The sequence below is a fragment of the Pygoscelis adeliae genome, unplaced genomic scaffold (assembly GCF_000699105.1).
Source record: "Pygoscelis adeliae isolate BGI_AS28 unplaced genomic scaffold, ASM69910v1 Scaffold190, whole genome shotgun sequence".
NCBI classification, from domain to species: Eukaryota; Metazoa; Chordata; class Aves; order Sphenisciformes; family Spheniscidae; genus Pygoscelis; species Pygoscelis adeliae.
This window is the reverse complement of record NW_008823922.1, coordinates 670,402-686,823: the sequence shown is the minus strand read 5'-3', so window position 1 is coordinate 686,823 and position 16,422 is coordinate 670,402. Positions and strand designations below refer to the sequence as shown.

Here is a 16,422-nt window from a genome sequence, read left to right as displayed (position 1 = left end):
AAGCTGGCAGCCGGTACAATTTCAGCGTGGCTTCGCTCCCGTGACCCTGCCCGCTGGTGCACGCCGGGCAGGCCTGCCCCTGCAACCGGCCGCGGCGTCATTTTCGCTTCAGGGTGTCCGGAGGCACACTCATGTGACTCAGGTATCGGTCTCGGAGGCCTCTGTGTTGTGGTCCCAGGTATGCCTTGTACCTCACACGAAGTTACTTGTGCCGCAGCATCAACGTTCAAGTTTTTGTCTACATTGTCATGTGTTTCCTCAACAGCTTAGAGGGACTAGCGTGACCTTGAATGCGCTTGACCTCATGCTTTTTTAGTATCTTGGCTTTCCCTGCGCAGCACTGATAATCTTGTGACTGTGGTTTACTCCCCGGCCACTGAGACATCCAAGTGCAAAAACACATTTTCTGAATGAAAGGTATTAAACATCAAGCGGACGTGAAATAAAACCGGGTGAACTGTCCTGCGGCGTCATGCGTATACTTGAAAAGAAACACTAATTGAATTTTGCTCTGCACATGAAGGTCATTTCTTTGTACAAACTGCCAGTCCCTGCATGGATCATTGTCCTTAAAGTAAAAACGGGTCACATAGCGGCTCCTCCTTACACCTAAAATTAGTACAGGACACAGGCCCTCCACTGTGAAACACCTACAAAGAATGAAGAGCTAGTCTAACTGCCTCCAGAAAGGGATACTGTATTAAGAAATGGCTTCATGAGAAGTAACGCGACATTCTCTCCACTTCTTGGCTGGGACCAGAACGTTATGTTTAGGTAACTAGGAGCAAGCCACAGAAAAACACACGCATGAAGTTGGGGAAATTTTTTTTTAGAGTGTTTGAGAACAAAGAACAAGTAAAGTTTTCTTCCTAAAAACCAGTAACCAGTGTTCTGAAGATGATTAAAACTGAATTTTCCTCATATCCTAATGCACAAGCAACTGCTGTAACTGCCAGCCCACAAGCGATTGCCCTGAAGAGGGTAGGAAGGAAGGCAGGCTATATACATTTACTGCTAGAAGGAGCTGTAGTGCTTCCAAAGCTGTGACATTTGAGAACTCCCTAACTTACTGAATTATGTTTAAACTGAAAACCAGAAGGCTGCTACCTGGACTGGCAGGGACCTTCATACCACTTGTTGGCAGTTCTCGGCAGCTGGCTGGTGAAGCTTTATGAACTTTCCTTGTTAATTCAGACCTCTCGGGGCATGAGGAATCCTTGCTGCTGCTGTCCCCAGCTGGCAATGGTTGTCCCCTTCTCCATCCCTGACACAGGAACTGACGGCACATACACCCAGCCCGATGCAAAACAGGGGATCATTCCTGCAAACCTGTTTTTCTCTGCAATTGCAGTGTAACTGGGAACAGACACATGGGCGGTTACCCTATCTCGGCTGAAGGGTGTCAACTTTTCACCTTACTCCAACAAAAGCAAGACCACCTTTAATTGCATGCTTACATTTCCTTGTGGTAGGATAGCAGACCGTCCACTGACTCTGCAATGGAATACAGTACCTGCTTCAAGTACTGTAACCGATTTTAGGCCCTAAACTTTTGGAGTAGCTAACAAAGGATAAAATGAAAACGTGAAGTTTTAGTCTAGGAAATGAAAGATCTGAAGGGATATTCAATTCTGGAACAGGTAACAGCAAAGGAAATACATCACGGTTGCTGAGAAACAAAAAAGAATTCCTAAGCGATAACTGCAGTAAGCAAAATTCACTTTAGACTTGAGGCAGACATTTCCTAGAATGAAGTTAGACAAGCATTAGGCCACACCAGAAGACTGAGCTGTCCATAGCTGCAAGTTTTTAGGAAAAGTTAAGTATCTGTGATGAACAGTCTAGGTAGAGCTGATCCTGTCTTAGAGCAAGGAGAAGGCACGGCCTAGACACCTTTCTGAGGTTCTTTCCAATCTTTTATTTCTAATTAAATATTTCCCTAATATTTTGCTGTAAATATTGCACAATTATGCCCAGGATAGAAGTGGACTAGACTGTGCTGAACAGAAGTAGGTCAGGAAAATACTGTTAGGATATGATCCAAATCACTGACAAGTTCAGGGGCAGTGTAGACCAATGGCATATAACAACAACAACAAATGTCCTCAAATAATGCTGGAGAAAATAAAAAAACGGAGAAATGTTAAAGACTGTTCAAATCAATTGACAGGTTTTATGTACAGGGAGCGATTCACTTCTAAGTGTGCAAGTTTCCCTGATCTTGTAAGCTCTCCAGCAGGTTTTTTTTTACGAAAACACTTCCCAAACTTTTTGCGTTGTGGAAAGATTAAGTTTCAAACCAATGTGCTGCTTTATCAAAACAATTTCAGACTCTTGTACTGATGAGTATCACACAAACTGATTTCTGCGCTGCAAAATACCACCTTTTTCATATTATTTTTGTTTACACTTGTTTAATTTTGGAATGAGCTTTTAGAAAGGTTTTACATACCCTCTTCAGTTTTGATTTCAGAATTCTTCAGCTCTTCTGCAATGTAAACTAAGACAAAGGGAATAAAATTAGAGTATGTTTAATGTATTATGTGATCATCTGTAAGGGTTTAAAATGAAGGAATCTCACGTCCTCAGGTGCATATAGTATTGCGTATTTTGGGCACAAGCACTCCATTTAGCATTCAGGGGAAAAAGACCTGAGCCTTTTGCATTAATAAATTTGAAACTGGGAGCAGATGAACTGTTCATGCTATTCTGCATCAGCTGCGAGCCACAGGCAGAACCACAGCACCACATTTCATGAACTCATTGTCTGCTGTAGTGACGTAGACAGCCTGTGCCCTTCTAATATTCTGCACAGGGGCTAAATTGGCAACACGAGGATCTCACATTATACTTACTATTTGAAAATCTGGAACGTCTTAGAAAACACAATCTGGAAGAAATATGACAGAAGTGATAACGTCACCTCCTCAAAACAGGACAAAAAGTAGAAACAAACTGTCCTGCTACTCTCAGAGTTGAGCAGTTGGCTCAAGACCTGCTGTCTGCTGGTTTTTTATCCATACTATTTATGAGACAATGCATCACAGCACAACTGGCTGAAAGCAGGTATTGTTTTTAAGAGGTACTACACTCTTGCCTTCATACCACACATACACATTCAGTATGTTACTGCCTACTCTACATCCCTTTATATTAATTTCTGTATATTTTATATATATTTAAGTTGTTGCAAACCAAGAACTAGGTGGAACATACAACGTCCGTCAATGAAGTCATGGCACGTATTACAGGTTCAGCTTCTAACACTTTGGAGCTACCAAAGTAAATTTTTCCTCTTCCTTTTATCCTAACTTTCTAAACAAACCCTGTGAGCCAGTTCAGTTTTCAGTCTAACTTGCAGGACAACAATCCAGGTAGAGGTGCAATACTGACAAACAAAATCGGGGATGCTTCCAGGTCGTTCAATATTAACGTTTACTCAGTATTTCTGTCTTCCTTTCTGAACAGGAGTAGGTGGAAACTACTTGTTTATTTTTAAATATTTGCCTATATATTTCACCGTAAACCAGCAATCTGGTGGGAAAAGGACTACAAACACATAGTATGCTGAAGAATCCAGGACACGAACGGACTCAGAACAGTGAACAAGTCTGCTATACTGACTCACTGCATATTACACATTTGCATGGCAAACACTTCATGGATTATTCCATACCTGCCTGAACGTCACACACCCAGCTTTCTATCACCTCTATTTATTTGTTTATAAACACAGAGAACCAGGCTGCAATTCTCTGAGTCAGCTTCAGCAAACTAACGACTACCTTGTGGTTAAGATACTCTGCCACAGGATCAAAAGTGCCGTGCTCCAGCCCTCAGAGTTTCAAAACCAATGGAACTAAAAAAAAAAAAACCAACAAAACCCAAACCCCCACCCTTTCAGGTATGTTATCCTCAGGCAACCTGGCCTGAAATTTTTAGGAACCTATGAGGATTAGCTCCTCCTCCCTCATTCTGTGGGGCTCCCATATCCCTGGTCTGAGGCTAAGCTAAAATAAGCATCAAGCAGGTGCAGTCCACACGTAAATCCATTACCCAAGAACCAAAAAAATCTTACAGAGCACCAGTGGTGTTATTCTAATTCAAAGCCAGCCAGCTACAAAGCTTTGGTCATATTTTGGAGAGACGTGGTAACGAGGAGCATGTACGCATCTCAAATTACACAAACTGTTTTATGCAATGCAAAGAGTGTAATGAAACAGACTTCCGGCATAGCTGCCTGCAGATTTATGTTCAAGGGGTTGCTGGCACTCTGCCATTCCTGTTTATATTTCCATTCAGGTTACTTCCATGTTTATCCTGTTTCTATATTGCAGGAAAGTCATACTAGTTCTTGTTCAATTTTATCCCTTTGAAAATAAAGCAAATACAGTACAGCTCAATAAATTAACATAAAAATAAGAACATTCCTTGCAAAAAATCAGATACTGTTGATTTGTTTTAAGTATATTCACATATCACACATATCAAAAGGAAAGTGCCAAGTCTAGGAGTCCAGTATTTCTTCCTAATTTCTTTTCAGAACTGGGAAAAAAAACCCATACTTTTTTGGCATATGCAGGACCTTCGGTCAACACATGTTTAAAATATATTTTGATGCTCTTTTTCCCTTACTTTAAATTGCAGGGCTAGAAGACCAACAGTCAACATAACTATATAATGACAAATGATAGATGTGTAAATCAAATGGGACAAAACAGCTCTAAAACTGTGTAGAATTCTTATCTGGAAAATGCAATGACAGAGTATTTAAAAAGGGACCCAAAGGGCTCTAGTATTATCAGTGTGATCACAGGAAAGCTAAGCCTTACTATGACAACAGCTAGCTAGCACGAGAATTCTGCTTTCCCCAAACACTAACTCATCTGAGAGGGGAAACTGATTGCAGATGACAGAGGAAGTGAAGGGCATAAATTTAGTCACATGCCTAAATCTTTGCCAGATTGAGGCCAAGAAAGATTATATTGAGACCATCAGTTCCTTCTCTCCCCACCCACCTCTGGGTGCAGGCTCCTTTCAATTATGCCTTCTGGGGCACTTAAACAAAACTTGTTGATTTAATGAAGAAAAGTCCTGTTCCCCTGCACGAAGTTGAAGCTCATCGCCCCTTCATTTTCATCAAGGGAAAGAAAGATGGAGAAAGGCACTCTGTCTAAGCAGGAACTTAGCTTTGGCAGTCTGAACAGCCCTCAGGAGGAACGTTCTTTCATTTCACTGATGACAAATAGGGCATAGGTAGATCTCCTGGCCCAAGCACCAAGCTGAGTGTCCAGGCAAGGCAGTATGAATGCTACCTGGAAAAAGTTGTCTGGACTAGGACATGACTTACATACCTAACAACAATAGCCAAGACTAGGGAATAACAGTCAGAAGAGTACATAGGTGTAGTCTGGTCTTACCAGCCTGCCCATCCCTGTGGCCAGACTTTGCAGTGGCCCAAGCGGTTTCTACAGTTATCCTCTGGCAGTTCTGAGATGAGGTTAGAGATTGTGGTTGCCGTCTTTCATCCCAACTGAAAAAAAGCATGCAGCAGTCACAAAACAGTGAGAACCTTTTCCTTCTAAAGCCTTCCCTGCCAATACCTCTGCTTCTCTGTGTCCAGCTAGACAATTACAACTTAATTTGCAGGTGAATTTATGCTCCACAACTTTAACTGATACCTGGCAGAGCTGTTGGTGCCCTTCTTTTCTAGAAAACAAAAACCTTCAGTGCCTTAGTTCAGACATTTCAAATAAAACTCCCCAAATCAGTAAACATTTAAAATCTAGTCCTTGATTATTGCTTAGGAGTACAAGCCAGTGAAGATAAAGTAGGTGTTGGAGGTGAATCATCTTTTTTTCTATGCCATAGTTTCTATTCTGCAGAGTTTGTAAAAAAAGGAAAAGCCAGGTAATGGATTCAAACTATTAGGTCTGTAAAAAAGCTAAAAAACTCCTTTCAAATACACTCTCCTTTGCCCCCATCCACTCTATCTTGTACCTAAGTATTTGGCTCAGTGTACTGCTGCTTATCTTTAACTATCAAACAAATATACAAAATGTAATTGGAAAACATGCAAGTTCACAACCCACTGATTGAGAAATACTGTTCATCATCATAAAAAAAATGATTCCAACAAGTGGCAGAGCATTTGGTAGAGAAAACAATGGCCTTTGCTCCCGACTGCTCCCCCATAGACAATCACCCTCATGTATGTATACATACTGGTTTTGCTTGGCTGAACGTCTTCACTTTCTTTTCGACTTGGCATTTTTATATGGTCCTTCATAATGCCATCAGGAGGGAAGTGACAGTTTTAAACCATGCACTTTGAAAGACAACAACAGAATGGCTGACAATTATAAAAGTCTCTCTCTTCCTCATTCAGCACTGCCACATCTGAAGAGGAGGAGAAACTGGTTCTCCTATCAATACTCAGCTGCACAGAGATTTTTCACTTGCCTTGGTCTGTATTCCCAGAGCTTAAATGCTGACATGAAATTCCCATGGATATTACTGATTATGAATCAGGTAACAACAGGGAACCAGACTTTCTATGCCTGTATGTGAAAGAGGAAAAAAGAGGCAGCTCTCTGAACTATTCTAGCTAGACACACATATCTCCAATGCAGACAAAACTGGCTTACTCCTCTAACCCAGTAGGGAACACACAGTGTCCATCAGAGGGTAGAAAGGACACAGAGCTTTTATTTTCCTTCTTCCAAACTAGTCCACAGATGGGAATCACCGGAAAATGGAAACACACCACACCTTCGGTATTTCTCCTCAACAGCCTTCAGTAAGTGGGGAAGCAAGCTTATGTCTGAATGAGCATTTAAGCACAGGGTTAAGTCCAAACACCACAACTAATCTAGAGTTAAAACTTTAGTACTTGAACAGTATTTCAGATAGGTAAACCAAAGATTTGTTTAGGTTTTTGATGCTGAAAAAACATTTAATATGTTGTCCTCGATAAACCACAACATACGTCCTTGTGAGATTAAGCTGAAACCACAGACAATAAAACTCAAATGCTAATCTTTTTTAAAATATCTTTTTTATCTATGTTTGCTACGAATGAGAGTCTTGCATAGGAAGGGGCCGTGCTATAAATGACAGATTTGTTCCTAAAGGCTCCAACTACGTAGTAACAAAGAAGGGAAACAACCAAACATTATGCTAACATTGGGTTGGTTTGCCACAGTTACATCCTCTGATACTTCTGGGACTGGTGACCTTTCAGAGTAACTATTACAGTGAATAGTCTGTTCTGTGCAATGCATTTCATTTTGTTCAGGAGGCCAGTTTAGAGCTTTCAGGTTTTCACAAGGTCAATACAAACTGTGTACACACAAAAAAAGAAAAACAGAACTATAATCATAGACTTCTGTCTTCTCATTACATAAGTTGTGAAAAAAACCCCAACAATAGAAAGTAACTTCCAGGGTCTCTCCTGCATAGAAGGCAACTTGCATTTCATTGCAGGAATCTTAGTGTCACCAAAATGTTTGTTTTCTTGTAATAAAACATAACTAATACAAACACACACTTGGTCTAATGGGAATTTAAGACTCAAAGAGACCACCTGCGTCATCAAAACAAGTTCTTTGAATCAATGATTAACTTGAAAGGGTCTAAGAAATATATACGCCAAGTACCACGGAGCACAAAAGATTTTGTATCACCTCGTAACAGATGACTGAACACCTTGAGACCAGAGCATTATTTTGACACTTACATATAAAGTCCTAATTATACACATTTATTATTCTTTTTAACCCAGAATGGTAAATCAGACTCCTTGATCTCATGAACACTGCTAACCAAATTTGTTGTATTTATCCTTAATTTTGACATGGAACTCAGATAAAGAAGCTACAGAGTTACTGTTGGTGCCAGCGATTTCACACATGGGAAGAGAAGACAAAAGCATTGTGTATCTCCTGTAAAACAGGAGACAAAGATACCTTTTTTGTTTACAAAACCTCTGCATATCCACTGAAAACAGAACTGATAGGGCTAAGACATCAATCTCATACTTTTTGCCTGACTCCTCTAAAAGTAGCAAGCACCAATTGATTTGCTTGTCCTCCATTTACAAAATTTACTTAAAATACTAAAGGAGACATTTATCTTCCTTCCATTTCCTCTTAGCGGGAAAGGAAAATAAAAACAAAAAAAAGAGAACAAGCACACAAGCCAGAAAGGAAGGTACAGCTACCCCATCAGATGAAGGTATGAGGAAAATACTGCTGTAGTGGTTATGAGGCATCAGTGGTCAAGGATTGCAAATAAGAGAATCCCCACAAATTACATGACATGACCTAGTCTCCATTCACAGGCACAACTGAAATCTAGTATAAGCTGGAATTTATATGCCTGACCTAAAATCCTAAACCAAGAAAAGCTGTCTGATTTATGACCTCCTTCCTATTGCCAGTTTTCAGGCCTTAGATCATCCCAGAACATATGAACTAAACAACGCATACATAAACCAAGTCATTTTTAGAGCGGATTAATTCCCACATTTTGAGGCAAATGCAAACAGCACTGGATTGACACATCATGACTGTTTTCATAGGATTAGCAAAGACTACCAAATCAATGAAAACATTAAAAAACCAAGAGATCTCCTTCCTGCAGAACACAATCAGGCTGGAACCCTAGTTTCAGTGAACTAGAAAGTCTGTGGTTAAAACAAAAAAAAACCAATTCTCTGCCCCTATTCACCAAGTTTAAACTTGATTTTAAGCAGATTGATTTCAGTCAGAGCACAGACTGGCATAAGGAAAAAGGAAGAAGACATTAACATAGTTCTGAATTTAAACAGTTTGCACTTATGTAGTGCTCTGTACCCACAGATCTTCAGACACTTCACAAACTGTGAATAACTGCTCTTCTCACCTCCCATTTAAAGAAACAAAAGCAACAATGCTAAAACAAAAAGTAGTGATAGAGCTGAGAAAGGACTTGCAGGCAGGTCTCGCCTCTGAACTAAAACCTGTATTTGGATCAGTTTAACCCAAAATGGAAAGTAAAATACCCACGCCCCCCAACAGGAAAATTGAGTTGCAGTATTCCAGAGTCATTTTCAGATTTTTAACTCATTTGCCTAGGCAGGGTCAGTGTTGAAATGGAAATCTGGAAGACTTCTGTTTGAAAAACATCAAAACATCTTAATTTTCTTAAAAGGAATTCCCATTTTTCTCAGCCAATCATAGATTCAAGAAACAGCTTCCGCTCCCCAGCAGTTGTATTCTCAGCAAAATTGGCTATTAGTCTAGCAATGCTTTGGGTTGGCCGATTAGCAGTCAAACCTACATTTCATCAGACAGAATGTGCTGTCTTCCATTTGATATGGCAGGGCCCTGGAAAAACTCCTCCTTCATGCTGCTCATTGAAAACAGGATCCATTCGGAAATAAAAAACAAACAAACAAACAAACAAACAAAAAACCCCTCCTTGCAGTTTCAGCAAATTCACTCATCAGTATTATCTTCCTTTGTTGAAGGTCCTTGAGCCTATTGGAAACATACATTTTCACTTCACTGACATTTTGCTGTTCTGCTTGTAAAATTCAGTGAAAAGCTACCTATTTGTCTTTGTGTGTACATCCACATAAGTTATGTCATTTGGCCGTTACCAGTGTGATCAAAGTTCTAGGCACACAGGTTACTGACCTCAAAATACGCTGTTTGAAATCCTTGTTTGACATAATTTGTGTTATTCTCTACGTCAATAGTTATTTGATCTGTTCTCTACTATATTTACAACTGAACAAAATAAAGAGAATAGAAACTACTACTCAATGCAGTTTCCTTAAGACATTCTCCTGTCTCAGTACAGGAGTAATTTCAGCTACACTAGCAAATAGCCTGCTTTTTAAGAACAAGGATGTATAGGTATCTGCAACGAACGTGAATAATTTCTGATGTTATTAGAAACTTAAACTCACAGTTTAAGAATCATAGTTGAGAAACATGAACATCTCATGAACTAAAATGTGCTGGACTTTCCTCTTCATTACTTCAGCTGAAAATCATTCCGAACTATTACAATAAAATTTTGTTCCATATTTTCATTGCATGATGAACGTCCAACATGGAGGTAACACCTGACTTCTTTAGGAAAGAGCGTTTGTATAGCCAAATGAAACTGGGTTGCCTGCAACCAGTGACACTGAACTTTGGTATGTGTTAATGGTACAGCGGAAGGACAGGAACAAAGAGAACTGGAGGGGAAAGAGGAAGATGAGCAACAGACTTGCCTAATAAGAGGCCAGCAATCCCAAATCTGTGGTCTGTGTTCTCTTCCCATCATAGGCAAGCATCGGCATTAGTTGTGGTTTCATCAGATCAGACCTCCATTGTGATACCACCTTACGAACTGCAGCCAAGGAGGAGGGGTGAGGGTGGGGAGGGAAAAAGAAACAAGAGAGAGAGGGTTACAGCCAACAATGTGTTACTATACCCGTCCCAAGCAAAGATGGCGTGGATCTTCCCATCATCCCCATGTCAATGTTCTCAATAATATTCATCAAACAATTTATTAAGAATTCTGAGGTGAAAAGTTTATTCATAGGAATGTTCCTGTGATGCAGCTTTAATAAATCACAGTTCCTGGATGGAAAGAAATACATACCACATTAGACCTTCCTTGCCCAAGGTCACTGCTGAGATTCTTGGTGGCCACAGCTGCTTTAGACACCCAGTAGCTAGCTACATCATCCACCTAAAACTGAACACAAAATATCAGATAAAAGATTTGGCATGTGTAACACAACCTCAAGCAGCACTGTGGCATAATTTGCAGGGTATAGCTACATTTGTTATAGCTGAAATCAACCCTCATGTTTATTTGTAACAGCAATAGCCATCTGATTAAAACAATAATAAAACTATAACATCTATTTCTGAGTCACTTGTCGTGGATAATTAATTTGCCAAGAGCATGAGCCACCCAGTTAGAAATTAGTTAGAGAATGACTCATTTCTAACTTTATACTAATATTATCCTTAAAATAAAAGGATTCCTCCCTTACGCCTAAATTGTTGCATGTTTTGGTTCTTTTCACAATGCCAAAATCTGCTTTGTATAGAACATTTGGATTAATTGTTGGAATAATTCTCTTCATTTTATAATGCCATTCACCCAGAAAGATCTTACGGTGCTTTATAAATTTGTGTGTATTCTTCAGTACACCCACATATATGATGAAGCGTGGTAGCATGACAGTACTTGGTAACACTATACAAAAGCACCTGACTGGAACTGCAGTGCGATCATCTGTTGAAACAGCAAAGGGAAATTCAGATACACAAAACTGAATTACTAACAATGGAATTTTGCCACTTACATCTCAGTTTTTGCAAAATGGGGTTTATTCTGACTACAGAGGGTCAGATCAGCCAGTGCTTGGTAATATTTATCATTTCAGTGGAAATCTTTCAGTTTCTTCAGGTTTCAGCTGTGAGAAAACTTTCAGTAAGGAAGCCTGGCCTGTTTCAAAACTCTGCTTATCCTTGGCTGCAGCATGTTGTGACAACATCAGGCAGGGCAGCATCAAATGGAGAACTAGAGGTTGAACTATGTTTGGAAATACTCTCTCTCTAACTTTGCAAGTCTGGATATGCCCAAAGGCTGCAATCCAGCCAGCCACCTGCGTATTTGACTCCTTGCTGAAGAATTGCCAAAGATGCAACTTCACAAGCACTTTAGCCAATCTAAGACCGCCTAACAGAAGAGAAGCAGCCCTGCCCTTTTGTCCCACCAGCATTTCTGCCTGCTCTTCTGCTGTCCCAGCACCTGTTTGGCCACATAGATCTACTTGCTAATTTGGCTGAAAATAATGGTGTAAGAATGTGTTCAAAAAACAAGCTGCTCATTAATCCACTCTTTGAGAAGCAACTGAGACTTTGTGAGTTTTCATCAACTTTCATCTGCTGGTCCACTTTCAGGGAAGAAGAGAGTGTTTCTCTTCAAGGACTGCAAAGAGCACTGCAGTCCGATTGCATGGCACAAATACAGGCCCTTCTTTTCAGGAGTATGACTTCATTCTGTGCAGGGCAGATGTCTAGTGTATATTAAGCTCCCTGCCTTCTGTTTTTCCTACAGGATGGGCAATGCCCAGCCTGCAATACTAGTAAAATATAAGCTTAAAAAAAAAAAAAAAAAAGGCAAGCTTAGACAAAAACAGGAAATGTCCTGAATATCCTGGGCCACGTCCTATTGTCACAGAGCCATTATTTTCAAGTCCTTTGAAGATAAGTCATCGTTTGAGAAATTTGTTTTCTAAACGTTCATTCCTTGCCCTTTTATCATGCTGTAGGATAACTGTGTCACCCAATACTAGACATTAATTTTGACACCTAAACTAAGAGGCTAGTGAAGAAAGCAAGGCTCCTCCAGAGGGCAATTCAGGTTGTGGTTATATTACTTAGCTGTACCACATAGCATAACTGCACTTCCAGAACAAGAATTTAACTTAACTAATAGCCTGAAACTATTCTGAGCGTTTCTCTCCACTGGCTCTACAGGAAGCCCAGGTTAAAACATCTGAAGGTCAGTGGCGTGACTATCCCACTCCAGTCGCATCTTCACAGGAGTTCAAGGAGAAGCTCCAAGTGCCCAAAGCCATGATGACATTCCAAGGAACAGTGCATAATGTCAGAGAACGGCACTAGTTTCTGTCTGTCAAGACAGACAGTTGACACTTGCCAAGAATAAAAGAAGCCCTGTCTTGGGTGTCAGAGCCAGAAAGATGAGTAATACTACACTGAAATACTGTAATGGCTACACTGTAACATATCCTGCTCCTTGGATTTAGCCCATGTTAACGAGCAGCAAGCGTCTTGCTCTTGAACCACATCTTTTTGAGGCACCTTATATTTCTGAGACACGGAAGCATCCAGTCTTCTGGCTTCTACACAGAACATAGATATATATATACACGTACACACACACCGCTTTAGCGGAAATCTTTCAGTTTCTTCAGCTATCGGCTATAAATCTGATATATATTTAGATATATCTTGGTATCTTGGCCAGCTTCCCTATTTCAGAAGTGCATTACTCTAGATACGTATTGGCTTCATGTTCCGATTTATTTATCTTGTTAAGTTTCTAGTAAGATGACAAAACAACAGTTGAGAATGTAATGATCAACAGAATGTCTTTGGTAAAATTTTCTGGGGCTGTTCTGAGGGCTCTGGGACCATTAGACAGCTATTTACAGCCTGTATTTTATGTGACGCTACAAAAGAAGAAACAGTATTCTCAAAAAAGTAATCCTAAGGATTAAAGCTTGAATTTCTTACACCATGAAGAATTTCCATAAGCAGTCTGGAACTAAAATAAAACTTCTGAAACCTCAATTGAAATAAAACTCAAACATATGTTTCATTTTAGAAAAGTCAATCCTGAGATTTTACCTTTAAATTATGGTTACCCATGTTGGTATTTATACAGCTCTGTGGATGATTGAAAAAGAATCAACAACACATGGAGAGAAATAAAATTTTACTAATAAGATTTGGAATTAATCCCCAGCCCTTAACCTGGAGGTTACAAGCTAACACACTGCCTGCAAAGAAAATAATTAACATCATGTAGGGCAAAAAGTGGCAACAGGCCTAGTCCCAGACTTGGAGCTAAAAAGACATTATGCAAATATTTGCAGAACTTAGGCACAGGTTTAGAAATTAAAAAAAAAAGAGGGGGCATTTCAGGGAACCAAACAAAATTTGGATACACAGTTCAAATACCCTTCATGAAATATAAGCAGCATGTATAAAAAACATTTTCTGAAGTAGCTAATGTTCCTGGACTGTATCTATCCTTCTGTATCAACAACACTACTCCATTTTTATGTCCAAAGGATACAAGGACTTGAAATCCATAGGAAAACTATGGTGCAAGATCCTGGCTACGTGAAAACAGTGGCAAAACTCATATTGACTTCTCTATGTACAGGATTCAATTTATTCTGTAGAGCCATTTCTAACAGTATATCCTGAGACATCAGTATAATGTTGACTAGGAGGGAAGAATATTACACACCTAGACAATACCAACTGTCAGTCTTCCTGCTTGTGGATTCTCTGACAAGGTTTCCAATTATGTGATTACCAGTAGCTCAGAAATGCCTGGTTTACATGATTCAGCATGATCACAGCCCGAAGTGAGACAGTGTACTGGGTCTGGTTGGGATGGAGTTAATTTTCTGGGGCACATCACAAATGCCCCAGAAACTATATTTAGCAACCAGTTCTACAGAAAAGCCATCTATGCAGACTTGTTCTTAAAAATAAGACAGCGCACAATTTAAGAGTAGTCCCCTTTTCTTATATAAATATGCTTTCACAAAAAAACCTTTGGGCATTTTTTAAACAATTGTTTTACTATTCACAACACATATCTTAAACGCCTGATAACTAACTACACTATTTGCTACATGACTATGAATCAGTCAGGCAAAACAGCTGATACATTTATAGGACAAATACTTGTGTCACAATGTGAAAACAGTTCTTACCATTTTCTCCAACGGAGGCCACTTTTGCTGTTATATTGACTAATATGATATTGTGTTGTTCGGCCTGATCAGCCGACCCATGTCTAAATGCTTCAGCCCCTTTCAGCAGTAAAGAAGCAAAATACTTAGCCATCACTAGTGGTCTTACAGCATCTGTTGCCAGAGTTACAGAAAGACCCTAGAAAAGGCAGAAGAAAAAAAAAGTAGATTTTTTTTTTTTCCCTCCAGTTAGTAAAGCTTCAGTTTCCTTTGGTTGTAAAACATACATAAATATATATATATACACACACCCCCATACACAAAATATTTCTCAATTATTATTCATCTTGACAGCCTATTAAATTTTACTCCAAACTGGCAGTTCAAATGAGTAGGGTATAACATAGAACATTTAGGAAACATATTTTATCATCATTTATGCTGTGATGACGTTAAGAAGCCTATGTGAGGTTAAGAACCCCACTATATTAGGAAAACATGAGTACAACTGCCCTAATGGAAGACCCTAACGATCCTGCCTTGAAAAGCCTCCTGTTCATAGTAACAAAAGATTTAAATATGGGTGGGTGGAGAAAACACACAGCACTCTAATACTGAAAAAATTAACTGCATTACTAATTCCTCAAAACACCAAAGCCATTCACTTGCTTTAGTCGCTAGAGCCAGTATAGAACACTATCACTATGAGCCACTTTGTTACACATGCTTATTAAAGAGCTGTTCAAATGAAAATAACCTGAGAACCTAAGTACACTCATACACTTGGTAAGCATAATTATCCAAAGACACACAATTATGTCTTCAGGTATGTTTTAAGCCTGGTGATGAGAGGTAGAAGGTTCTGATTTCAAAATGCTAGATCTGACCTTCAAAACTGTGATTATTTATATTACCGTATTACAGAGAATAACCGATTTTGAAACTTTTTGGCTTAATTACAAGATTAAAAGGTTGGTTACAGCTGAAATGATCTCTTTAGCTCATCAGAGAATTATGCAACAATTCAAAGAGGGACAGAAGGAATAACCGGAGGGTTGAAGGAGAAGCAGGAAGAAACAGCGATAGCTTTTTTTGTTTTTCCAAAGACTAAGTCTTGAGTTACGCAAACTGAACAAAATACATCTCAGTTAATATATTTCAAATCTTCTCCTATGTAAGACAATACAGCTCCTGCTCAAGGAGTAATCCCTATGTTTGCCACGCACAGGTTTTCAAATGAAGATACGAAGATTTAAAAACAGTATGCTGAGCACATCGCACATTTTCATTACACAGAACACTGGCATGGGACCAGGTGGCCTCACTGCATCTATGAGAAGAACACACACGGCAGTACCTAAAAAAGCCTTCTTAACACAACCGTATCTCCAGCTGTGAGCTCCCTGTCTCTTCTGTCCTCAGTGAATGACTTTTTAAATAACCGTGACCACAAAGCACAGACAACCCCAACACCTTACCTGCTGGAGCAGCCAGCCCTGGCCCTGGGAAGCGGCCAGAGGCCAAGCATCAAGGCCCAAGTCCAGCACCAGGCACTACGGCTTGCCTCCAGCTGCCCATCAGCGATTCCCTCCTTCGTCCCCAGGTTCCTGGCTGGCTATCTCACACTAGCATGCGCTCCTCAAACCCTCTCTTTGCCGGTGCGTCTATGATTCATTTTCCAGACTGTATTTTATGCTCCCAGAGCACCTCAAGGGAGCGGCCTCACGAGCATCTGCAAGCTCCTTCCAGCGACAGTTTCCTTCCAGCGACAGTTTCCTCCCACCCCGCCTGAAATCCCGCAGTTACTCAGTTAACCAAATTAGACACAAAAACAGCGGCGGCATTTGCAGGCCGGCGGCTGGTAGAAAGCCCCTGCCCCTCCGGGGAAAGGGCCCCGACGCCCCGGCCAG

General features: G+C 40.1%; 1 protein-coding gene across 2 annotated transcripts in view; it reads right to left on the bottom strand.

Moving 5' to 3' along the window:
• Positions 1–16,422, bottom strand: part of PANK1 (pantothenate kinase 1) — a 49,267-nt gene that overhangs the window by 29,026 nt on the left and 3,819 nt on the right. The window contains exons 2-4 of one of the 2 annotated variants that reach the window (XM_009320134.1): positions 10,642–10,737; positions 10,268–10,386; positions 5,421–5,533 (exon numbers count right to left, since the gene is read on the bottom strand). In XM_009320134.1, coding sequence (XP_009318409.1) covers positions 5,421–5,533; positions 10,268–10,320 — 166 coding nt within the window. In that variant the 5' untranslated portion in view covers positions 10,321–10,386; positions 10,642–10,737. Of the gene's footprint in view, positions 1–5,420; positions 5,534–10,267; positions 10,387–10,641; positions 10,738–16,422 lie in introns of those variants that run through there. The other variant, XM_009320144.1, reaches the window with a different exon arrangement.